We start from the raw sequence: 24,853 nt of genomic DNA, 5'->3' as shown, positions 1-24,853 counted from the left end.
ATAAGAGATAAATTTTGAAATAATCTTCTCTTCGGATACATAAGAGACTAGTTAGGGAAAGTTAGAAGAGGAGTTCTGGTTACTTGACTCAAGGATGCAGTGTCCATTGGTGACCTTTGGGCATTTGCTTCTTAATGGCATTCATTCTATTCCTCCCAAACTGAAAAAACATGGCACCACATCTCCACATATACTGAATTCTGTGTGCAATAAGTTTGGAGGACAATGGACATGCAGCAGTATTGCTTTCTTACTCTTCCCAATTAGAAGATCCACTGAATTGCACTTTCTACCTTTGACCAATCAGTGTGGCGATAGCTTGGTCTTGTATCAGGAATGGGTTCCTCCACCCTTCATACTATTAGCATTTATGCCAAATAACTGTTTTTTTGTTGTTGGGGGCCATGCTGTGCTCTGAAGGGTATTTTGTAGAGTCTGTGGGTTCTACCCACTAGATGGTCATAGGACCCCATGTGAGAGATGTACCAAGTGGAAATGTCTCCAGACATGGTCCAACGTTCTCTGCAGGTGGGGGGGTAAGTAGGAGGAGAGATTCCCTTGGAAGAAGCGCATACAGGGATCTATCTCCTCCCCAGTTCTCATCTCCTGGCAAGTGAGACACATAACCCGCCGTCCTTCGGATCAAGCAACTCACAATGGGTGGCGCTGGCAGTATGAGACTTCCTGCTGCCTCTTGGTCTAGAATTGTCACAGTTGCAGTGGTCACGTCCCCAAGCACTGCTTCCACTGGATCATCTGGGCCAAGGACTAGGGAAAAGGATTCATGCCACTCTCGATCTTCATTGGACAGGATCTCGACTTTGAAGAAGATGTGATCCACACCTTCACCAAGGACCGAACAGAAAGATCAAAGATGAGGGTATGAACCACAGGGAGTGCAGGCTGGCACAACTCAGACATGACATTAAAACGTGCCCTGTCCTTTCAGGGGCTTCTCGAAAGTGCAATGACTGCTAAACACTGCAGACCCCATCTCGAGTGAAGACCGTTTTATAGACCAAATTCTACCTATGGCAGAGACTCGGCACTGTGCAGATTTACTATTCAACACCATACAAGGATTAATGGCCCCTGCCTGACACAGGCTGGCTGTAATAAAAATCTATGATCCAAAGTACACTTCATCCTGGTTACTCTTTTTTTTTTTTTTACTTTTTGCTCAATTTTTCTTTCCCTTTTACACTTATGCATGAGCTCTTACGTGGCTGTGAGAGCTTGCACACAGATGCCCTTCAAAGCAAAGGCTCAAAGTCTGCCTACCAGGCCAGGCTTTGCAAAGATCACACCACAGAGGCCCAGAGGCCAGAAGGAGGCAGGCAACAGCTTTAGAAGTTCCCTCCATCTCTTGAGACGTGCAGGGCAGTAAGGACCTTCCCTTCCCTCCTTCTCACATCTGGTCTGTGCTGCTTCTGACCTGTCCTCCCTTCAGAATCTTCAACAACAAAAACAGAGTAAGGAGAAATACTGCAGATGTGGAAGACTGGCTACCGTTCCCCCAAACACCAACTAGATACTCAAGGCATGGAACTTGTGCTGCCTAGTTTTCTGTCAACTTGACCCAAGCTCAAGTCACTGGAGAGGAGAAAGTCAGCTGAGAAAAGGCCTCCATAAGATCAGGCTGCCAGCAAGCCTGTGGTGCATTTTCTTAGTTAGTGATTGATCGGGGAGGGCCATCGACAGTGGGTGGGGCCATCCCTGGGCTGGTGGTACTGGGTTCTACAAGAAAGCAGGCTGAGCAAGCCACAGGGAATAAGCCAGTAAATAGAACCCATCTATGTCCTCTGCATCAGCTCCTGTCTCCAGGTTCCTCCCCTGCTTGAGTTCCTGTCCTGACTTCCTTCAATGATGGACTACGACATGGAAAAGTCAAATAAACCCTTCTCTCCCCAGCTTGCTTTTGGTCAACGTGTTTCATCACAGCAATGGGAACCCTGACTAAGACAGCTGAGAGCCCCATAGAGCTCCAGTGAGGTGTCTGAGCTGCAGGAACCACCAACCATTTCTCTATCAAATCAATGCATCAGACCATCAAACAGTTATGACTTGGTTCTTGTCCTTCCCTCTTCCCAGACCCATCACTGTTTCTGTCTCTAGGATAAACTATTTTAGGAAGCTTGTGACAGGCTATTCTGTTTCCCAGTAGATGTAAAACCATTTGGACATTAGGATTGTGTGTCTTTCAGAGTTTGATAAGCCCTAAAGGGCCCAGGACAGCATTTCCACCATACATCGAATGGAGTATGTGCATATGTTGTATCTGTATTTAAAATCAAGTGCTGTTTCATTCAACTAAACAACAGGCTAACAAAAATCCTTTCAAATAAACCCAAATGCTCAGTGTGCTCTATGGATGGGTACTTTTTTTCCAAACTAGATAATTTTTTACTTGCAATCTCAAATATATATTTAGTAAATGCTTTATATTATTGAAGCTATTCTATTCTAATTTAATAGCTCATCATAATCATTTATTCAAATATGACATTTTCCTCTCCACTAAGAAAACCCCGCCTGGGCAATAGTGGTGCACACCTTTAATCTTAGCACTTGGAAGGCAGAGGCTGGTGGATCTCTGGAATTTGAGGTCAGTGTGGTCTACAGAGCAAGTTCCAAGACAGCCAGAGCTACACAGAGAAACCCTGTCTCTCAAAAAACAAAAAACCAACAACAACAACAACAAGATCCCTATAAATTGGACAGGTTGGAAGGGAATCTTTGTGAATGGGAGGGACAAGAAAGGACAATGGGGTCATGAATATGAACAAAACAAATTACAAACAAGTATACAAATATTATAACGAAACATATTATTCTGTATAACCAATAAAGGCTAACATAAAAACAAGAAAAAAGGAAACCCAAAGACTGAAATTTTTACTCACGTACCAGGACTGAATTTCAAGATTCGGCTCTTGGGGTAATAGTCCACACCAGACTGGGCAGAGCCATCACGAGTGCTACAGCGGATCTTGGAGGTCCGATTTTGATCGCCTCTGCGGATGACCTTGATGCTCAGCACTGCTGTGGCATCTGGCCCTGTGGGCTCCCGGACTTGGTATGCAGCTTCTTCAAACTCAATGGTAGGGGCTAAGAAAATGTGGGCAGGAAAATAAGAGCAAGTTAGAATAACTCAGAACATCAGACTCCCAAGGAAATAGCTTACAGAGGCCTGTACCAGCCAAATGGCCGACAGTCATAAAGATCAACCAGTGTTTACCCTTGAGCAACGTTTTGGACAAAGGAACTCATCTGGGCTCCTGTGGGTGTTATTTCTCAATGATTCTTATTAAAAACAAAAAATGAAGAAATGTTCTAGAGACTTTAAAATGCATAATGGCCAAGCTTCCAACATTCAAAGAACGTTTTTAAATTAAAGCTTTTAAAATTAAAGTTTGCACAATTTATCAAGCGACTGAGACATAGAAGGTACTTGATAAATATCTAATTGATCGGTTACATAAATTACCTTTTTAGTTACAAACTACAAAGGTTTACAGTGCATCTCATTTAGATGTTCCTTAAGTGTACTGACTCCATGTTTATTTCTGGGCCTTTGGACTTTTGTCTCAGCTATGCCTGCTGTTTCTAAGCTCTCAATATTTATTTCAGTCAGTATAGTTAGTTAAGGAACACAAGCTTTCTTGACTCAATGTGGTTTGAGACACTATTTTTGTTGGGAAATGATTAATAATAATATTCATTTTTACCCCCTTGAATTCAAATTTCATGAAGAAAGGAAGGTTAGGACAGTGGTAGAGAAGATAACATGATGGGAAAATTAAGAGCAGTTATTAATTTTATAATCATCTTATGTATTTCAGAATATTTCAGAAATTTCTCATCTTTGACTTTCTCAGAAAGTTTCACCTTGACTTTATAGTTCTAGGTAAGAGGTTCTTTGAAACACTGGAACATTGCTGAATGGGGTGAATTTATTACCTTTTGAATCTTTTTCTTTCATCTGTGTCTATGTATATGTACACATGTGTGTAGATGCCCATGGAGGCCAGAAACAAGCATCGCATCCCTTGGGGCTGGAATTACAGGCAGTTGTGAGCTAAAGTGGCTGCTGGTAACTGAACTCCAGTTCTCTGCAAGAACAGCCATTGCTCTTAACCTCGGAGCCATCTGTCCAGCCTTGGCTGTGTTGAGTCTTGATCATTGATATCTGAGAAAGGTTCATCTTGGGGATTGAACCTAGGTTGGTATAAAGGGCTAATTCAGCTACAAGGCTCTCGCTCTCTCCCTCTGTCTCTCTGTCTTTCTCTCTGTGTGTATGCTTGTGTGCACGGGGAGGCAAGATGGCAAGCGCAGGCAGTGTTCTTCAATAGTCATCTACTTTTTTTCTGAGGCAGGATCTCTCACTGGGACCTAGGACATACCAACTAGGCAAGGATGGTGGCCAGCGAACCCCAGGGCTCTTCCTGTTTCCACCTCTCAGCACTGGACATAGAAATGCATCTGGCTTTTTATGTGGATGCTAAGGGATTGAATTCAGGTGTTGACCCTCATGCTTGAGGGTCAGGAATTTTACCAACTGAACTATCTTCCCAGCCCCGACGTCAGCTTTTCTTACTGATGTCCAAGATGGTTCCTGACTTTTCCTTAGGACCTCTAGGAGTCTTGCCACTCTCAGAGTAGTTAAAAATGCAGATTCCAGAATCCAACTAAAATCAAGGTTCTCATCCAGTGCCACTGCTTATAGCTGGGTAGCTAAGATGCAAATTAAGTGCTTTGCTTACGCCCTGTTTTTTCACATATAAGGTTAGTGACATCTACTTCAAGGATTATTGACTGAATTAAGTAAAACAAAGTAATACAACATGCTTAACAAGTACAATAAACACTAAGTAAAAAGTGGGGTTTTAGGGCTGGAGAGATTGCTCAGAGGTTAAGAGTACTGGCTGTTCTTCCAGAGGTCCTGAGTTCAATTCCCAGCAACCACATGGTGGCTCACAACCATCTGTAATGAGATCTGGTGCCCTCTTCTGGTCTATAGTCATATGTGCAGGCAGAACACTGTATACATAATAAATAAATAAATAAATAAATAAATAAATAAATAAATCTTTAAAAAAAAAGTGGGGATTGTATTATGTATTCACCTGTTAAAACAATAGATTTTAGTAAAATTATGATGTTTCGAATAAAAACAGGTGCTGTTTTCCTTGGGTGTCTGGTCACTCTGTAGGTCACTTGGTGTTAGAATTTGAGGTTGTCTGTCTTTGTCAGTTTGAGAAGTCAATTAGAAATCAGACTTTGTCAGGCGGACAGCAGTGTTTCACATCAGTTCTCGGGACTGAACTGCGTCTGATTGCATTTCTAGTCCCCCTGCCTGACCTGCAGCGACTTACGTGATTTCTATTCTCCGCTTTAAGATCCCTGTCCTAGCTTTTAAGCATATTTTTTCTCTATCTTTGACGATGTAGGGCATAACGAGATTAAGGATTCCTGTGAACTTACAGGAGCCCCACAGAAGGTGGTCATTGGTTTCAAGCACTCTATATAAATATCCAGAGGTTGCTCTAAGTGGGTGCTTTTCTAGCAGTTTCCCTTTCCAAACACTAATATTATTCGTAAGCCCTCACTTCACGTCCTAACAACCTAAGTGAGGCTAAAGGGATTCTCTTCTGTTACCATCTTCGTCATTGGATATGGTGACAGTGGCCACGCTGTTCTTCCCGACTCTGGCTCCACTCCAGTGGTTTCCGAGAGGATGGCCAAGGTAGACCCTGAACTGCTCCTCAGGCTCAAACATGGAGTCATCATGGATGTAGACAGTGCAGTTCTTTGCCTACAACCGACACACAAGACATACTCAGCCTTGTAGGAGGAGACCAGTGAAAGGCAGTTTTCCGAGATGATTCTTTTCGCTCTTTGCAGCAGCAAAAAATTGGCACAAACCCAAAAGCATCTCAGCAGTTTCACTTATAAGATAAATTTTTAACTCTAGCAGTTTGTATCTGAGTATAGGATGTACCTATATGATAAAGCTTATATTATAAAAACATTCCAAACCATTTGAAAATTTTGGTGAGAAGTTATGAAAATCAAACCAGTACAAGCAACAACCCACCACGGCACCCCTGCAAACACTGGTGTGCTTCCCCACATGGTATCTGGGTGAATGAAGACATTTGTACATGTTGAAAAGCAGAAGTCTAAAGATAGGAGTCAGCATATGACTCTTCTTCCTGGAGGGTTGAATAAATTCCTTTTCCCTTGTGAAAACTGAATAATTTTGTAAGGAATTCAGAAAGGCAGCATCTCAGGTTAAAGACAATTTTAAATGCTGAAGAGCTTTCCAATTTTCTACCTAAAGTATGTCATCTAAACACTAGAGAAGACGGAAACCTGGGAACAGAACCCAAGTTCTTGGTGGTGGTCGGAAGCCAAGCATTTCTCAAACTGAATATTCTCCACTGAGGACCATGTCTCTGAGAAAATGTAAACCCAAATCATAATGTTTTTTATATATAGCAGCCTCAGCAATAGACCCATGAACTAGAATGTGGGATATTGCCACCTGACCATTTTAAATTTACTACCCAACTATTTTACACATGCTGTGTGTGGGCAGGAAGGCGTTCTAAACCATACTTCCCAAATCACGCTAAATGGCAAGACTTCCCCGTGAACATCTGTAGGTGGCTTCTTAACATCATTTCAAGCTCCTAAAGAATAGTCCCTTTCCTTCAACATCTTTCCTACAATAAGAATTCATTATAGAATATATGAATTTAGCAGTGACTTTTCAATCTTTTAAAAAAGACATTTTTGTAAATGGCAACTCTGAAGACATATGCTTAATAAGCCAAAGAAAATGAAGATTCCAGAGTACGCTGAAGAATTATGATAGATTATAGAGTGGGTAACATATGGTCTATTCGATTTCTTTTATTAAATGAAAAGCTATTTCTCGAGTGAATTTTTTTTAGCTGAAAACAAATACAAACGTGCAGACTCAAAGCTCAAGAATGTATCTGCAGTATTTGTACATGTTCTTAAACTCGGGTTCTAATGTGCCACTAACAAACAAAATTCCAAAAACTAGGACCAGCCTTTGTGAGTCATGACTGTCTAAGGCTTTCTTTACATTTTGTAGTGAAGATGAGCACAGGATGAGTCAGGATTATAGTCACCTCTAAAGCAGGTGAGGTCTTCTTATGCTAAGTGTCAAAGGGTTAAACCAGAGAGCAAGATTTTGATACATTTGGCTACATCAAAATGTGACACTTCTGTTGAGCTAAGAACATTATGGCTAATTTTAAAAAGATAACAAAGGAAGTATACAACCATAAAAAATTAAAACTGAAATTATTCATAAAAATAAATCTAAACCCTTTGAGATTCCCATTTAAAGTATTCTTTTTCCTGGATTTAGGAGTTACAGACAACAGTAGACAGAAGACACAAGAATTGTTATTTATTTTCTTTGTGTCCATTCGCATAAATGTGAAAGCACATAAGAAAAAAAATGTTCCTATATATAGTTTAAAACTTGAACTTAGCAAATATCCCTCATGTCTTCATAGCCAGGAAATTGTAGTATTAATATATATCATATTAGAATACATCCTTGCTTTTAATTTTATATTACCATAGTGATTTCTTTTTTAAGTAGTTTATTTTTATTTTTTAAATATCTATGTGTATTAGTGTTGGGCCTGCATGGATATCTGTGTGAGGAAGTTGGATCCACTGGAACTTGAGTTACAGACAGACAGTTGTAAACTGCCATGTGGATACTGAGAATTGAACCTGGGCCCTCTGCAGAAGCAGCCAATCCTCTTAACTGCTGAACCATCTCTCCAGCCCCATCAATTTCTAAATTGACAAAATTCAACTATATTATGAAAATTTGATATTTATTATAACACAAATAAAAATTTTAGTTAGGTATAAAAAAAATGGCTAAAGTTAGTTTAGGTCATAGTATTGTATCAGAGCAATAGAAAACCCTAACTAAGAGACTGGAGTCAGAAGTGGGGTATTGATGGGACAGACCTGACCACGTGTTTTGGGAGGACTGTGGAAGGAATTTGGAACTTTGGATTAGAAAAACCATTGAGTGCTCAGAGCTTAATGACCTGTTCCTATGAGAACACGGAAGACAGTGCCGGGAACAGTGCCCATCATCACAGAGGCCTCGCTTGTGAAGTCCCAGAGGGGAGCAAAGACTCTACTTATCAAGACCATTTATGTGATATTTTGAATTCAGAACCACTAAAATAAAACCTTCGCTTTGCTGGGACAATTGAAACTGGCCAGCTAGTGCTGAAGCATCAGCTGTGATTAAGAAGAGACCAGCATCACTGAGGTGAAAGTTTTGGATGTATTTCCTCAGGGTCAGCACACAGAAGCTGTGGTCCTGAGGAATCAAGGCTGTGCTTTGTGCGGGTGGCTGAACTTGGAATATAGGAGAGTCACCCACGCAGTGCTGTTTTTGGAGGCATGAATGGGTCATGGCTAGCATCTGTGCTGTTTTGGGAGGCATGAATGGGTCATGGCTAGCATCTGAGGCTTGGCACCGTGAGAGGCCACTGGTGCAATCTGAACCGCAGTATAAGCCCTAGTATTGAAGGAGTCATGGAAAGAAGTTGAGGCTTGGGACCATGTGGCAGGGTCAGAGTCCTGAAGAGAGACCAGGGGAGGCTTTTGGTGAAGGTGCAGTACAGTTGCAGTGGTAACACCGACATTTTAGAGATGCCAGTACTGTGGGGTGACCACCAAGGACAGCACCAGCTTTGGAATGGAGCTGGCCTGAGCCTAGGAGACAAGCTGTGTGTGCTGTGGATGGGGAGAAGTGAAGCCATCAGGGCTCTTGGGAGCCCAGAGGATTGTGAGTGAGTTTCAGATGTCAAGCAGCGAACTTTCTACACTGTTGAAGTAGGGTTTTGCTTTGTTCTCACTGTATCTGTGCCCTGGTTTTCTCCTTTCAGGGTAAGAAAAGTATTTAACTTATCTTTTATTTTACAAGAGCCCACACTTGAGACTTTGAAACTATAGAGAAACTTTGGATATCTTCAGAAACTGAACTTTGAAAGAAACTTTGGATGTTTTAAAGGGACTGAACTTTTAAAGTGTTTCAATTCTTAAAGTCTATGGGACTTTCAAAAGTTACAATGTTTTATATTTTGATATTAATATTACCATGCCATCTTGTCAACAAAGGAAAGATTCCAGTTGAATAATGATGTGCTTGTGTGTCAAGATGACAACAGGATCACTTGTACCAGCCATTTTTTTTTTTGTCAACTTGATACAAGCTACAGTAATTTAGAAAGAGGGTCTCTCAATTGAGAAAATACCTCCATGGGACAGGCCAATAGGCAAGCCTGTAAAGTATCGTCTTCACTGAGGGTGGTGCCAACTCTGGGCAGGTGGTCCTGGTTGGTATAAGAAAGCAGGATGAGCAGGTCATGAAAAGCAAGCCAGTAATCATTGCTCCTCCATGGCCTCTGCATCAGTTCCTGCCTGCAGGTTCCTGCCTTGATTTCCCTGGATAACGGTATGTAAGCTGTAAGATGAAATAAACCCTTTTCTCTCCAAGTTGCTTTTGGCCATGGTGTTTTATAACATAAATAGAAACAGTAACCGAGACACCCACTAAACGGTCACATAAAACAGTAGCAGAGAAACACAAAGCAAAATGACAGCCAGCTTCGTTTTTATTATACTACAAAAATGGAAAGGATGAGGAATGCCAATGGCAGGAGAGGGTGCAGACTGATTGCAGTCTTCATACATGTCCAGTAATGTTCTGGAAAGTTCTCTGGAATTCCTTTATCTAATGTAGTGTATGTACATCTAGGATACAGCAGTTTGTTTAGAAAACAAATCTCTAAAGAGAGTCTCACTCAGGCCTTGGAAATTCACCCCTGTGAGGCTGGACACTGAAGCATGATTTGTGGTGATGAGAGCTATGGGGTCATTTGGTGTGAACATGGAGGCTCCTTACTATTCCCGGGCATGCATGAGTAAAACAGATTAGGTACATGCCATGAAATACTATACAATAGCCAAAAGTACCAGATTAGATATAGACCTAAAAGACAGGCAGAACTTGAGACATAATGTTGTAAAGACAACAAAAGACTAAATGCAGAATAACATTGTATAAATAATAGATCATGCAGGCAAAAGAAGTTGTATTTACTTTTTTTTTTTTTTTTGTGTGTGTGTGTGTGTACAGGAATTCATAGAAGAGGGAGTTGAATCCCTTGGGGCTGGAGTTACATGCAGTTGTGACTACCTGACATGGGTGACTGCCTGACATGGGTCCTGGAAACTATATTCGGGTCTTCTGGAAGAGCAGCAAGTATTTTTACCAGTTGGGTCATAACAAAACAAAACAAAACAAAAACACCTTCAGAGGAAAAAAAATACAAATAGGAGCTACAGATCAAACACAGCAGGAGAGGAAGAGAATGAACAAGCCAGAAAAATGGTGGGAGGAGCTTTGCATAGAATGAGGATTGTGTGCCTTGAACAACGGACACATATACTTGACTCTGCCATTGAAACTGAGACTCGGGAAAGGTTGTAAATGCAATTCTCTCTCAGTCCTACCTCTGAGCTACCATGAAATTACAGGAAGCACATCTCTGAGAGGAGAGTGAGATTCAGAAGCCGCCATATCTGAGACACTGAGTTTCTCCCTTGAGAGTGGCTTTAATTTAATGTGAAAGGATGAGTAATTACTTATGCACACTGTCAAGACAACCCTTGAGGCTGTGTAGCGCATGCCTCTTAGGTCCTATGTTGGGATACATATTGCTCTGGGACAAAGACCTTGCTATCAGAGAACTCTCTTTCACTCTTTGATGTTTAAGTGACATTGGGGGTTTCTCTATTGCAGTTTCAGACTAAGAGGTCTACATTTGATTCTGCTGGATTCCATCTACGCTTCCCAGCTCAACCAATGATGTATATGTTTTCTTGTAAACAAAGACAAAGTGGAATTGATGGCATTATTGGTAATTTTATCAATTGGTAGAGAACTCCTAGAGTACATTGTATCTAATTTACTTCATGGACAAATCAAGGTTACAAGGAGGTTAATTTCATCTTTGGGCCACCATGAGTCCACTTACCTTCTCCCCTTTCAGAAATGTAATCCGTGAAGAGTCTGTGTTTCTTCTCTCCTCAAAGTCCTCCATGAGCTGAGCTGAGTGGCCCTGAGTGTAGCACCTCACTGACGACTCATAGCTCAGGTCCCCACTCCGGACGATAGGAACGTGCAGGACACCCTCCTTCTCCTTCACTAGGAGCAAATCCTTGGCAAACTGCATGCTGGGAACTGGGCAAGGGATGGGGAGATGGGGGCCTTGTCAGTGGGAGACAGAAGACGCAGCGACCACAGTGGCGTTCCCCTGAAGGCCAACGCAGGACAGCGGCGAAGCACGAACGCTAAGGGGACCTCAAGTGTGGCTGTCGCCCCTACGACACGATCGCCGCTGCTGTTGTGAGTGTGATTCCAATGAGCTACACTAGGCTGACTTTGTACCCATCTTCCCCCGGCTTCAGAATGCGGTTACTACTTCCAATACAAACAGGTAACACACACGAAGACAGTATGGTAATGATACGCCACATTGCCCAATTTCCTCCTATGGATACAGGAAGGAAAACACAAACCGAGGTTGATGACAACGGAAGGCCCCTCACATAGGTCCTGGGTCAGGGAGGCACCAGGGAAGAGCAGAGCCCTGAACTAGCAAAAAAAAAAAAAAACAAAACAAACAACAACAACAAAACAGGCTTGATCTATGCAGAGGGCTTTGTGTTCATTGGCTGCTGCTGTTGTTGCCAGATGTTACTTATAAGTTAAGCCAGAGACCTAGATTTTTTTTCTCCTAAGTTAGCAACAACAGTAAATAAAATACTACAAAGAAATTCCACATAGGTCCAACTTATTTGGACCAAACAAAACCTATATAGCCTGAATTTCACAGGTTGTAATTGACCTGTGACTAGTGCTACAGCGTTAGCTGTTCTCTGAGAGCTGGTGAGCTTATTTGACTTCAGGAGGGAACCCCAAGGAGTGGTGGTTGGAAGCAAAGGAATTAGAAGAAACAGGCTTGACCTTCCCAGCTGGCTGCATGGCAAGGTAAATGACTTCGACTTTCTGAATGTTGGGTTTTTAAACATGCAAAGCAAAAATATGAGCATCTCTTAGCATGGTTAAGAGGACTGGCTTTCCCAAGATAACACAAGCCATGATACTCAGAGTGTAGCACAAGGTTCAATAGGAGTCAATCAAATACGGTAAGTTGAATATATTTTGGTTTGCATGTGCCCCAGCCTCATGCTTCTTCACCCAGGGAATCATTTCTCTCTCTTTCTGCTGCCTCAGTGCCCACGGTGATGCTCTACATTAAGACATTTCGCCAAGCCCAGCATTTGGTTAACTGCTGTTATTAATTTCTCCATGAACAGTGCAAGGAGAGAGATGCCAAAGCCTCCGGAGATGAATTTTGTGTTCAGAGCTGTAGCTATGCAACCCTCATGCTACCATCACTCTCCTCTTGGCTGCATTCTGCACGAGGCCTCTCAAAACTAAAAGAAAGGGATGCTGGGAGCAGCTTGCCACTCTGCAAGTTCATACCCAGAAAGTTCTGTTTGCCTTCAATTGACTCTGGCTTAGAAGGGTTGGATGGAGCAAGGACAAACCCATCCAGTCAGAATGGAGTCTACTGGGTATCAATGATGACCACACAAACAGACAGAGGATGCCTCGTCAAACAATACGAAACCTAAGTGGCAATCAGTGACTGCGTCTTAACAGTGTGGGGGCCTGTCATCCAGTGCAAAGTGCTTGACACCAACAGAGGTGTGTTGCCAAGGGAGAACAGAACAAGCAAGGGAGCTGTGCTGCTCTTAGTCTGTGTCAAAAGCTTCAGATGGATTTTGTGGCCAGCCTGGCAAGCTCCAAGCCAAGTGAGAAAGTTAAGGGCTGAAGTGGTAATATTTTCTCATGCATTAACCAACCCCAGATTCTTCCAGAGCTGTAAACACTCTTCTCTCCCCATCTGTGACAAGATAGTCACTGTCACTTCTATCTCTATCTGTTGGGGGTTGGAGGGATGGACACTTCTGAGTGTGTGCACAGAAAAAAAAAATCCTTGTCTTTAAGAAAGCCCCCGTCACCAGGAGGTTGCAAGAGACAACGCAAGACAGCAAGGTGAATGCAGAACAGGCTGTGCACACTGCGGGTGGTGTAGGTCATGTTTTCTGTTTAGGACTCTCATACATATTGATGCCATCTGTCAAGTGCTTTTCAGAGCAGTGCAGTCCTAGGAAGAGGCAGCAGCAGCCAGGGGGGTGATTTTCCAGGATTTCAGGGACCCTCTCTTTCTAGTGATGGGGTGCATAGATGCAAAGGAGGTTATTCCCCGAAGGTATGTGGGCTTGCAGTGGGTATAACGCATTTATCGTTGAGCAGCTCTCTTAGCACATTTGTTGTCCATGACCGACATATTTATTTACATAAGCCTTAGATCTGGAAATAAAACATGGGACTCTGTTCTCTGTTACTGATACAATATTGAGCACCATATTCAGGCACATAAAATGTTCCATAGACCCTATTATTCTGCTCATCTTTTTGGTCATTGACAAAGTGAATGCAATAACAATGCCTGGTATGTGGTGGCCTCCTTTTAGGCAATGGTTATGTTGGAGAGTTAGCAGAAATCCCACCTCTGATTCTTTGGAGTTAATGAGTAAGCTCTACTCAGTTGTACACACAGGGATGAGTGATGTCAGTGGCTACAAGATCTTTCTTGTCTGCCAGTAATACTTATATGCACATTAGAATCTAATTTCAGAAGAGGTAAATAAAAACAAGAAAACCTGAGATGAATTCCTTATTTAGGGTTCTGAATTCAGCACAGTGGAAAAAAAGATAAAAGTACCAAGATTACGTCAGAAATGTGAGCAACTGCCCCAGAAAGGTGAGCGATTGCATTTGGAAGGTAAAAGCTGACTTCATAAGGTTCTCCAAGTGACAGCAGACATTGCCACCTAGAGGGCGGATGCCAGCTCCAGCTGCATGGGGGAAAGCCAGCAAGGCAGGACATGGAACCGGGTGGAACAGAATGGAATAGAGCTGAGCTTTGCCTCTGGCTCCATCATCTCTTCCCAGGGTCTTACACAAACTATTCAGATCTCAGTGTCACACGTGAATGGCTGCCGCAAAGGACAGATATAATGTGTGTAAAGTCTCTATACCCAAAAGTGTGTGCAGTGAAGGGCCTCAATAAAAACTAGCGATCACAAGGAAGAGGGGTGACCACCATGAGAAAATCCTGTTGACTACAACCGATCACTAAGGTAAGTCTGGGGATTTCTTTTCTGGGGTAAATTCTTGACATAAAACACAAGTGGTAGCCTTCCTAATAGATCAGAAACATTTTTTGTATATCAAATTCCTAAGACTGCAACTCTAACACCTACCAATAAAATGTCGGGGGAAATCGAGTTCCCAGAGGGCAATGAAGGTGGTAAGTGTTACCGGAGTTTGACCGGTTCATATGAAAAATTACAGACATGCCAAGAATACATGAACATGCAATCACATCTACTGTGTGGCGGATTACAGAATTCATCTCTGACATTCTGGGGAAAGCAAAACCTCAGGGACACAAAGCAGATACGTGGTTGCTAGGGCTTCAGTTGAGGAGAGACTGCCTGCAAAGGGCCTGAGTGATGGTGGGGTGCGGGACTGCTCAACATCTTTATCCTGGTGACATGTGTATTGCTGTTTTCAGAGTTTGTAAGACTCTTTCTTCTCCTAGTGCATCTTTTTAAACTTACTAAGTTATACCTTAATGAAATGTTACATATATATGTAAATATATATGTACATAAATACACATATACACACATATAAACACACACACACACACACACACACACACACACACACACACACACATTTCTTATGAACAATGCATACAAAATGACTGTTTCCAGTGATGGGGTCTAGATAATTGAGAGGTAGGGACATAAGGAAGATTAAATTTTCATAGCGTGTCTTTTGCCATGTGTAGTTTTTACGACCATATACATGATTATCTAAAGATGAATAAAAACATAAACATTATCCTGTGGCTTGTCTCTTCCTATTTTAGGGAATTTTTTTAACCCTGACTCTGTCGTCAGCCACTGGGGCTGCTGATGACAGTCCTCTTGCCTCACTTGGAGACTATGACCTGATCTCGAACCTCTGGACCCACATATGGATCCAGATGTTCTGAAAATGCTAATTTCCTTCATTTCTTCCTGAGAAGCAGCTCTCGTGTTCAGCCTCACTTATGTACATTATGTCTTCAGTGGTGACTGCATTTTGGTCATATACTGCTTCTACTCACTGGTGTAGACGACCATTTTCACTACTGCCAATATTACTTTCCTAAAAAAAAAAAACTTGCACCGCTCCTGCTCATACCCACATATTGCTCCCCTTGCAAAGCCCTTTGGCCAGAACACAAGGCCCCATAGGACCCGACTCACTGCAACTTCCTGTTCATGCCTCTACTTACCTGCTGTCCTGTTCCGAGCAGACGTCAGCATTCCAGTTCCCCAAATATGCATCCTTCAATATTTCTCACGTGTCTACACTTACCTCTCATTTGCAACAGGCTTTCTTTGTCATCCATGAACAAATTCCTATCAGACCTGAAGACTCCTTTGTAAAAACTGCCACACCAGACACGGAACTTCTTGAACATAAGGCCTAATGCTTACACATCTCTCTGAGCCCGGCAGAGGATTGGCATGAGCAGCGGGTGTCTCCTTCATGTCTATGCAAGCGTACATGCATGCGTTTGTACATGGATATATGTATAACACATACACACACATACAGATTTCATGAATGAAAGTATGAATGAGATACAACGTGACGTGCATGGGGGGTTAAGAAAACACAGAAACACACTTCAAGCCAGCAGCAGGCATTCCCAGTCTCTTACCATCTTGGAACGTGTCATTAATCGCAATGACAGCCTGAGAGGGTTTGGTCAGTTCAGCTCCTTGTGCTGAGCTGAGGAAAACCACAAAGGTCTCCAGCCCTTCAATGACAGGGTACTGCGTGTCGTCCAAGATAGTCAAGGTGCAGAACTGGAGGAGAGAGCAAAGCAAACTTCGGAGAAGGCGTGACACCCACCGCTGGCGTCTTCTCTGTGCTCACAAAGTGAGTTTATTTTTTACTGAAATTCATAATGATAATCTCATTATCACACTCTTACAGTTTCTATTCTAAGCTGGCATTGTCAGAGATTTGATGGTAAAGAAGATCCTTTCATGATTTGTGTTCATTTGCATATGTTTTTCATATTTTTTTACATTTACTTTGTGTGTGTGTGTGTGTGTGTGTGTGTGTGTGTGCGCGCGCACGCGCACACGTACCACGGCACAAGTGTGAGGGTCAGAGGACAGTGTTCAGGTGATGGTTTTTTCCTTCTACCATGTGGGCACTGGGATCAAAACTCAGGCCATAAGTTTTAGAGGTGAGGGCCGTATTGCCGACTTCTGTTTGTATGTATTTCCAAAGAAAGTAAGGACTGAGATGTTGTAAAGGGCTTTTACTGTTTTGAAGCGACTTGGAAAGCAGCCAGAAACTGCACTAGCGACATTATGTAGAAAGTCTCAAGTGGAGGTCTTCACTGGGTCCCTCCTCATGGAGCTCCAGGGAGGGGGGTGAGGAAAGATTTTAGGAGTCAGAGGGGATGGAGGACTCCTGGAGAACAGGACTCATGTGGGCTCACAGAAACTGAAGGGACAAGCATGGCTTTGCATGGGTCTGCACCATGTCCTCTGTGCGTGTAGCTTGGGGGTTTTGTGGGACTCCTAACAGTGGGAGCGGGTGTGTTTCCGACCCTTGCCTGCTCCTGGAACTCTTTCCTTCCCGTTTCCTTGTCCAGCTTCGGTGTGAGGGCTTTCGCCTTGTCTTAATGTGTTTTGTTTTGTTGTGTTTGGTTGCTGTCTCTTGAGGGAGGCCTGCTCTTTTGTCTGTCGGGAGATGGAGGGGGAGTGGATCTGGGGGAGATGGAAGGTGGCGGCGGGGGGGGGGGGGGGGGGGGGGGGGGTGAATTGGGAGGAGCTGGGGAAGGAAGCTGTGGTCAGGATCTATTGTATGAGGGAAGACTCTATATTCAGGAAGGAAGGGAGGGAGGGAGGGAGGGAAGAGGGAGGGAGGGAGGAAACTACATTAGCAACAATGAGACTTTTGACTTGGAGGTGCTTTGGCTGCTGGGGACTCACCTGTTCAGTGATACCTGGCCCAAATTCCACCTTCCTTGAGCTAGGGACATAGTCAACTCCCGGAGTGGCAGAAGCTGGGTCCGAGGGACGTGTTGCACACCACACAGAGCTGAAGGTAGAAAGGTCCGTGCCACGGCGGACAACTGGAATCTTCACTGTGCCTGGATTAAGGCAAGAGCGGTTTGTAATGTCCAACCTTGAGCCAAAATATCAGCGGGCATCTCAGGACATGAACATGGCTGAGAGGTGTAATCGCTCCCTTTCCCTGACACCGAGGTCAAGAGGAGACTCTCAGGAGGGTCTGGGGGGCAGGCACTGAAAAAATAGCCCTTGGGAAGAGCAGGTTTCACATGCCCCCAAAGGATCACCTGCCACCAAAAAAACCGAAAAAAAAAAAACCAAAAAACCAAAAAACCAAGCCTATTTAAGGAGAAAAGCCCCTGAGAAGAGAGCCTCAGCTGGGAAAGTCAGCACCAGATCAGGGGCCCTGGAGCTGCACGTTCCTAATGAAATGTTTCAACTGGCTTGATTTTCCTATTTTACCCAGCAGTGCACACATCATTACTTAAACCATATGGGCTTATTATCTTAGGAACAAGCCTCATCTTTGGGGTTCACCATAGTTGTAGTATCCTAAAGATACTTAATTCTTCTCATAACCATAGAGATTAAGAATCCCGTCAGACACCACATTCTCAACACACCTCACATAGCTGTATAATCTTTTTTTTTTTTAACATGAAGTTTTTTTTTTTAGAGACTTATTTGCTTGTTTTTATTTTAACTGTATGAATGTTTTGCCTGCATGAATGTATGTACTGGTATCCATGGAGGCCAGAAAAGGGTGCTGGAGCCCCTGGAACTGGAGCATCCACATGGGTGCTGGGAGCCAAACCCAGTCCTCTGTAAGAGCCGCACGTGTTCTTAAACACTGAGTCACCTCTCCAGCCTTTAGGTGAATAGACTCAGATGATTTGTGTAACTTCTCTGGGCCTCTATCTGATTTTGTATGCGATGTTACCTGATCCACTGAAGATGGAGTTAGAATGCACAGAGCACACAGGACAATGTGCTTGGCATCCAGTATGTTTTAAAAACACTAGTCCTGGGAACTGGAAAGATGGCTCTGTGGTTAAGGGAGCTTGTTGCTCTCACAGAGGATCTGATGTCATCTCTGGCCTCTGAGGGACCTGCATATCTGTGCATGCGCTGTGTGCATGCGTGTATGCGTGTGTATGCACGTGCGTGTGCACACACACACATACACATACACACAAAATCTTTAGAAACTGTTAGTTCCCAATACACCCCAGAATCTCTTCAAAGATTTAGAAGGCCTTGATCTTCAACACAATTGCTGTCTCCCTCTACCAGGAGCACATGATAGACGTCGAGACCCTTAAGAGCCACTAGAAGGAAGGGCCTCGGCTCTAAAACAGCATATAGAAGAGATTGACCACTGGCTTCTTTGGGATGACATATAAATGATAATGCTCCAGTGTGTTAAGACACTGAAACAAGGATGTTTGTTTCAGCAGCTAACAGTGTACTAACTATCTGCACCCCCAATGACTCATACTGCTCCACTTCACAAGCCAAAATGCTTAGGATCGTAGCATCCTCTGGACCACAAAGACCATGCTGCTCCAACCCAGTTATCTCTCTACCATTAACCAGGAGAGCAAGCAAAGTGGGTAGAACTCTATTTTCTCTATCTTCTATTGCTGGTCTTGATGCCCGGCAACACATAATACTCAAGACCAACAACAGTGCCACTAAGGAACAACATTCTCCATGTCCTAAGGACATTGTCAAACAGGAACCTCTATTGGGATGAAGGATGGGGTGATGGTTCCTAGAAACCCAGAGAGACTCTTCATTACCTGCATCCTCACTGATCGTGAAAGCTGTATTGCCCAGGGAGACAGTCGAGGCATCATTGGGACCACTAATGAGGACCTTGGCCATTGCCAGTCTTCCAATGCGGGCATTGTCAGAAACATCAGCCAGGACAATCTCAAACTCCTCTTCCTCTTCATACTCGCTGTCGTCAATGACCATGACGTCACATGTGGACACGGTGACACCGGGTCCGAATATCACACGGCTCTCAGCAGACCTCCCTCTGGACTTAAAATCGGAACCTGATTCCAGAGCATAGAGACTACTGCCCATAGCTGATTTCGGGACCGTGTAGCAAATGGCAGACACAATGCTGCTCGAGTCTCCTGCAACACACACGGCGAGAAAGTCAGAGCTTTCTCAAACTTGAACATTTCTACATTTCTAGTAACTTAATGAGCTTTTCCCTCGGCCACATTCCATCACGATTTCTGCTCAAGCTCTGACAGGCAACCTTCCTGAACTGCAGTTTCTATTAAGCCTGTGGTATAAACCGCTTGGGGATTTAATATACCCCAGATACTTCCCCAAATAACTTAAAATGGATTTCCTATTCTGTAAATTTTGTGCTCTGTTAATTCACAAGACTCATTGCCCACCATCTAAGACCACAGCGGGTGGAAAGATAAGAGGCAGATTTGGTACTTTAAGTAGCAAAGTAATTGTGTCCTGAAGGAAGTGAGATGAGAACAGTTCACTGCCTCTCTGGAGAAACTTCTGCACTTTAATTCCCCGAGAGAAACAAGCTTGTTTAAAAAAAGGAAAGATGAAACAATACAAAACAATATAAAACAATATAAAAATACAAACGACTGCACTCATTAGTGCTGTCACATCCCTGGGTGACAGCCTGCTGTAGGCCTGGTCAGGTGGCCCAGAGCAATCAGTGGGGCTTGCCTGTCTTCCAAGTGGTATTTACTAAGGTTTTTGTGCTACCCACAGTATTTATCTCCCTAATACCCAGTCAGCAGATTCAACACTGAAACCCGACCTCATCATTTGCATTCCTGTGGTCTTGAAAGGGGATTTCATCCCTATGTGTTTTAAAAGGTCGGAACTGCACAATCATAAACCCATAAAAATCTTTGTTTTGAATGTCCAGCCTTCGAAACTTGCCCTTTATTTCCCAAAGGGGGTATATTTTTTATCTGAACATTATACTTAACATCTGGGTAGGGAAATCTTTAAGTATATTTCCTGCCTTCTGAAACCTGAGATTTGCACAAATACAACCTCTCTCCTTGACCACAGTTGGTAAATATTTTATGGAATGGGTGATTGATTAAAAAGACTAAGTTAATAAATAATGCAAGATGAAATATAACTAGTCTTTACATGGCCTTTAAAAACAAACGGAGCTCTAACTACATGCACTGAGAAGGGGGAGCTGCTGCTAATGCTCTATACAGGTGGACTCTACATTACAGCTGTTCTGGGGGTTCAGTAGTTTAATATATACAAAGATAACACAGGAGTTAATATGAAGCCTGAGCACTCAGCACACAGAAGATAGACGTTAGTTACTATCACAGCTCCTTGTCACCGGTGGCAACAACAGACCTTTTCTTTCAATAGGTGCAAACAGAAACCCAGCGCTCTCGTTGACCCGGTAGACCTTCTTATCAAACTCCAGTGTGGGTTCATCCTCGGTGTCATTGATAATGACCTTCGCCTGGGTGAACTCGCCTAGCAGGGCATAGGCTGGCATGCTGAGCTCCACAGTGAAACTTTCAGTATTCTCAAACACATCGTCATCATTGATGACAATGGTGCAGGACTTGGTGTCCTCTCGTTCATCAAACTGCACCTGCCAGAAATAAACAGGAGTTCAACTGCGCCTTCCTTGGTTCAGTTCCTCGGGAGGATTGCGAGAAAAGATCACCCAACTTGATTCGGCAAAGAACTGCATGATACCTTTGAGTTCTTCTATTGACAACTCCCCTTGGTCCAGCCCACAACCCTCAGACACCTCTCCCTGTTCTCCGTGTGCAACTGGGGCTCATTTATTGTATAAGAACATGGAGGACAAAGAGATATCTTACCCCTGGTGACAAGAAAAATGGGTGACATTTATTTGTCTTTTTTTTTTTTTTTTTTGAGACAGGGTTTCTCTGTGTAGCATTTAGAGCCTATCCTGGAACTCATTCTGTAGACCAGGCTGGCCTCGAACTCATGGAGATCCGCCTGCCTCTGCCTCCCAAGTGCTGGGATTAAAGGCGTGCGCCACAACCGCCCGGCTTCTATCTGTGTTCTTTTATTAACAATTATCATTTAGTTGCTCAGTACTCTTTCTAACAGGGGGCAAGCTTAACAGGCAAGAACTCCGATTTTAGAGAACGAAGTTTGAGTTTCAGGTACTGACCGCCCCACCAAGCAGATAAAGTTACGAAAGTTTATAAACATCAGATATTAATTCATAGTATTTCTCTCCACTAACCATTATTAGGAAGACTAAAGAAAACCATATGATGAAAGTGTTAAGATATTTTAAAACACTACACAGACATATCACCACTGCCATGACTATATTATGCATCTAATTAAAAATTAACAATCGAAACTTGTTGTACTGAATAATTGAGTTTGAGTTCATAAAACATCACTTAACACGCTAGACTAATATTTTGTATAAAATGGGCTAGAGCTATGGGTGAATTTGGCAGATACAATACAGAGAACTTATTTTGTGTGCACATAACTGTAAATGTAACAAAAATTGTCCTGGTTAGACCCTTGTCTAAAAAAAAAGAATGAATGAAATGAATGAAAAATGAATGAATGAAAAAGAGAAGGGAGTAGAAGAGATAGAGAGACAGACAGAGAGAGAGAGAGAGAGAGAGAGAGAGAGAGAGAGAGAGAGAGAGAGAGAGAGGAAATTAATAAAGTGATAAACCCTTTAAACAGAACCAGAGATAGACACTTGTCCAAACTGGAAGAGTGGGAAATGGATCTGGCCTGTTGTTTGCATAAACTGAGGCAGTTAAAAATAAGAACTAGTCAGAAGCCTCTCGGGGCACCCAACTTTGAAAAATACATAATTTAAATCAGTCAGAATCACTAGTGCATACCTAATCAACTGATCAAACCGAGTTATTGCTAATCTCTGTATTTCAGAATGCCCCCAGGAAAAGAAAACACTCATTAGATTTCTGTTGAAGATCTGGAACACACTGACAGACCTTTGTCTTTTCGTGAAAATCGTGACATCCCTTTGCTGAAAACTCCTCATCTTCTCTGGTCTTTTCTATGTCCCTATCAACATAAAAGCCTTCCATTTATGATGCCTGAACTTCATGAAAGGACACAGCCCACTTTGCTTTACAGAGATTTAACTTCTAAAATGAAGTTGACTTGAAAAAAATGGAGTAAATACCCATTAAGTACAAGCACTGCATCCTATGGGAGAAAAGGAGGCATTTATCCACCTCTACCCCAATTCATGCTAGGGATGCATTCCCCATTGACCTGTATCACATATCCAACCCCGCCATTCCTCACTCTCCCGTTTCCTTCTCATTACCACCCTGAAGGTAAAAGAGACGACTTGGAAAGTTCTCTGTAGCCCAGGCTTAAGGCAGCTCACACTCAACATGCCTAAGACAAAAACTCCAGCACTAAACTCTGTCAAGCTTGCTCTCCCTGGTCATCCTCTCACAGCAAGGGGTAGTGTCACCCACGCCTGCCTTCTGGCCCTCTCTGCGATCCACGACTCAAGCCTGTCAGTCTTACTATTGGAAGCCCCCCAGCTCATCATCTCTCACCTAGTCTATCCCAAGAACTCTCTAAGTGGTTTGTTTATATACTCTCTTCCATACCTCCAGGAAGGGAGGGGATGAGGGAGGACACCAAGAACTGAGTGCAGACATAATACCTTGATGAGGTCATGTCATGAAGCAAAATGTAAACCCCTAGAAGCCGGATGACAACTTCAGGCCTGGCAGATACTTCAGGGGAGAGCAGCCAGGCTGAAGAACACATTGCCATGGGAAGGGAGATGGGTAAGGAGGAGATGGGTACCACCACAGCCTGCAACCATGCTGAGGGACGAGTGGTCCTCGCCACACCTACCTGGCCAGCATACTCCACGTAGTCCTGCTGTCCAGGATGAGAGCCGACCCTGGAGCTGGAGCTGGCTGTGCCTTGTTCGGTGCGACACAGGACGATGGCATACTGGTTCAGGTTCCCAGTCCTCTGCACTGTGACGCTGACAGACCCCGCCTTCTCACTGACGTTATAGCTAGGGGCACACAAAAGTCAGGCTCGGGAAATCTGTCTTGGGGCCACGAAGAGACCACTCACTCAGCGCTTATCTGTGCTATTCAGTCACAGGAGTCAGGCATTTCAGAGGACAGGCAATTTAGTGCCTTCAAAAAGGTACATAAATGGAGAGAACATGCTTACCAGGGGCAGTCCCAGCCCCATGAACAAGGATACTGGGGTTAAAGAATGCCACCTACTCACTGCAGAGGAGACTAGAGTCACCCAGAACATTATGGCAGGAGCTACAAACTTCAAAATTCAGAGCATGGGTGTGTGTGTGTGTGTGACAAACAGCCTCTCCTAAGTGGGCAGAGTAGTGAGAAGAGGCCAGGGAGTCCTTCTGAAGTTGTGTGGAAGGTTGTTAGGGACAGCTTCAGTAGGGACTCACTGAGCCAGATCTGTAGGATGCGTGCAACTGAGCTGCGGTGGTGTCTGAGCTTGAGCCCAGAGGACAAAGATTTCTAGACAGAGTTTTACAATGGGAGAGCCTGAGCAGGGGTCTCAGCCTCACACTGGGATTTGTACTGGATGTGTCAAGGGGCTAGTTCCTCTCAAGATCTTAATTCATATAGTGAGCAGGTTTGGAAAAGCCACAGGAAAACAGCAGTGACCAAGGCTTCGGGTTTCATCAACGAGGACAGCCATTCAGCCTGCTGTGTGTCTCATTGATTTGAGTGTTCCAGGCACAATGCCTTTGAGAGAGTGGACCCCACTGTCAGTTCACCGTGCAGCCCAGTCCATCAGCCTTGCCAACGAAAAGAGATGCTTTTTACTCAGCTTGTTTAACTTTGGAGGTGATGCAATCAAGAGGTAATTAAAAGCAAATCGCAAAACATTACATATTTTACATTTGGATCTGATTATTCTGAGTACGTCCAAGAGTGGGGAAGTTATGTCTGGGGCTCCTGGAAGCAAGTTCAGTTGACCTACCCACACCAGAACTGTAAAGAAATTGATGTCTTAGAACAGTGACTGTGAAATGCTAGTTAAAAAATAGTTCACTGTAGAATAATAACCCTAGCTATAATAACCCAGTTTAACTTAGAAAATCAGCACGATATGTGTCCAACACCATTATCAAATGGTAACTCTTCTGGGTTCCCTCTATAACTCTCCAATAGATGAGGAAAACATCATAATCCACATATGTGATGGATAGTTCTATGAAATTCAGAGAAATCTTGGAAAAACACAACCTGAAGGTCTCTTTTCTATGTTTTTCCTACAAATGCTATGGGATTATCTTCTATAACTTGAAGATGGAAGCAAAAGTATTCAAGAGAAGCATTGAAGGAGAATGGTTAAGATTACTGGGTTTGGGGCTGGAGAGATGGCTCAGTGTTTAAAACATTGGCTACTCTTCCAGAGGACCAGGGTTCAATTCCCAGCACCCACATGG

General features: G+C 43.3%; 1 protein-coding gene across 2 annotated transcripts in view; it reads right to left on the bottom strand.

Annotated features, from left to right (window-relative positions):
* Window positions 1-24,853, bottom strand: part of Fras1 (Fraser extracellular matrix complex subunit 1) — a 422,683-nt gene that overhangs the window by 27,622 nt on the left and 370,208 nt on the right. Inside the window, exons 54-62 of one of the 2 annotated variants that reach the window (XM_052735413.1) lie at window positions 23,263-23,431; window positions 20,755-21,001; window positions 19,176-19,520; window positions 17,293-17,453; window positions 16,002-16,149; window positions 11,118-11,323; window positions 5,659-5,815; window positions 2,908-3,108; window positions 656-843 (exon numbers count right to left, since the gene is read on the bottom strand). In XM_052735413.1, coding sequence (XP_052591373.1) covers window positions 656-843; window positions 2,908-3,108; window positions 5,659-5,815; window positions 11,118-11,323; window positions 16,002-16,149; window positions 17,293-17,453; window positions 19,176-19,520; window positions 20,755-21,001; window positions 23,263-23,431 — 1,822 coding nt within the window. Of the gene's footprint in view, window positions 1-655; window positions 844-2,907; window positions 3,109-5,658; window positions 5,816-11,117; window positions 11,324-16,001; window positions 16,150-17,292; window positions 17,454-19,175; window positions 19,521-20,754; window positions 21,002-23,262; window positions 23,432-24,853 lie in introns of those variants that run through there. The other variant, XM_052735414.1, reaches the window with a different exon arrangement.

This window comes from Peromyscus californicus, unplaced genomic scaffold (genome assembly GCF_007827085.1).
Source record: "Peromyscus californicus insignis strain IS unplaced genomic scaffold, ASM782708v3 Scaffold_13__1_contigs__length_99412109, whole genome shotgun sequence".
In the NCBI taxonomy this organism is placed as follows: Eukaryota; Metazoa; Chordata; class Mammalia; order Rodentia; family Cricetidae; genus Peromyscus; species Peromyscus californicus.
This window is presented reverse-complemented; position numbering and strand designations above follow the sequence as displayed.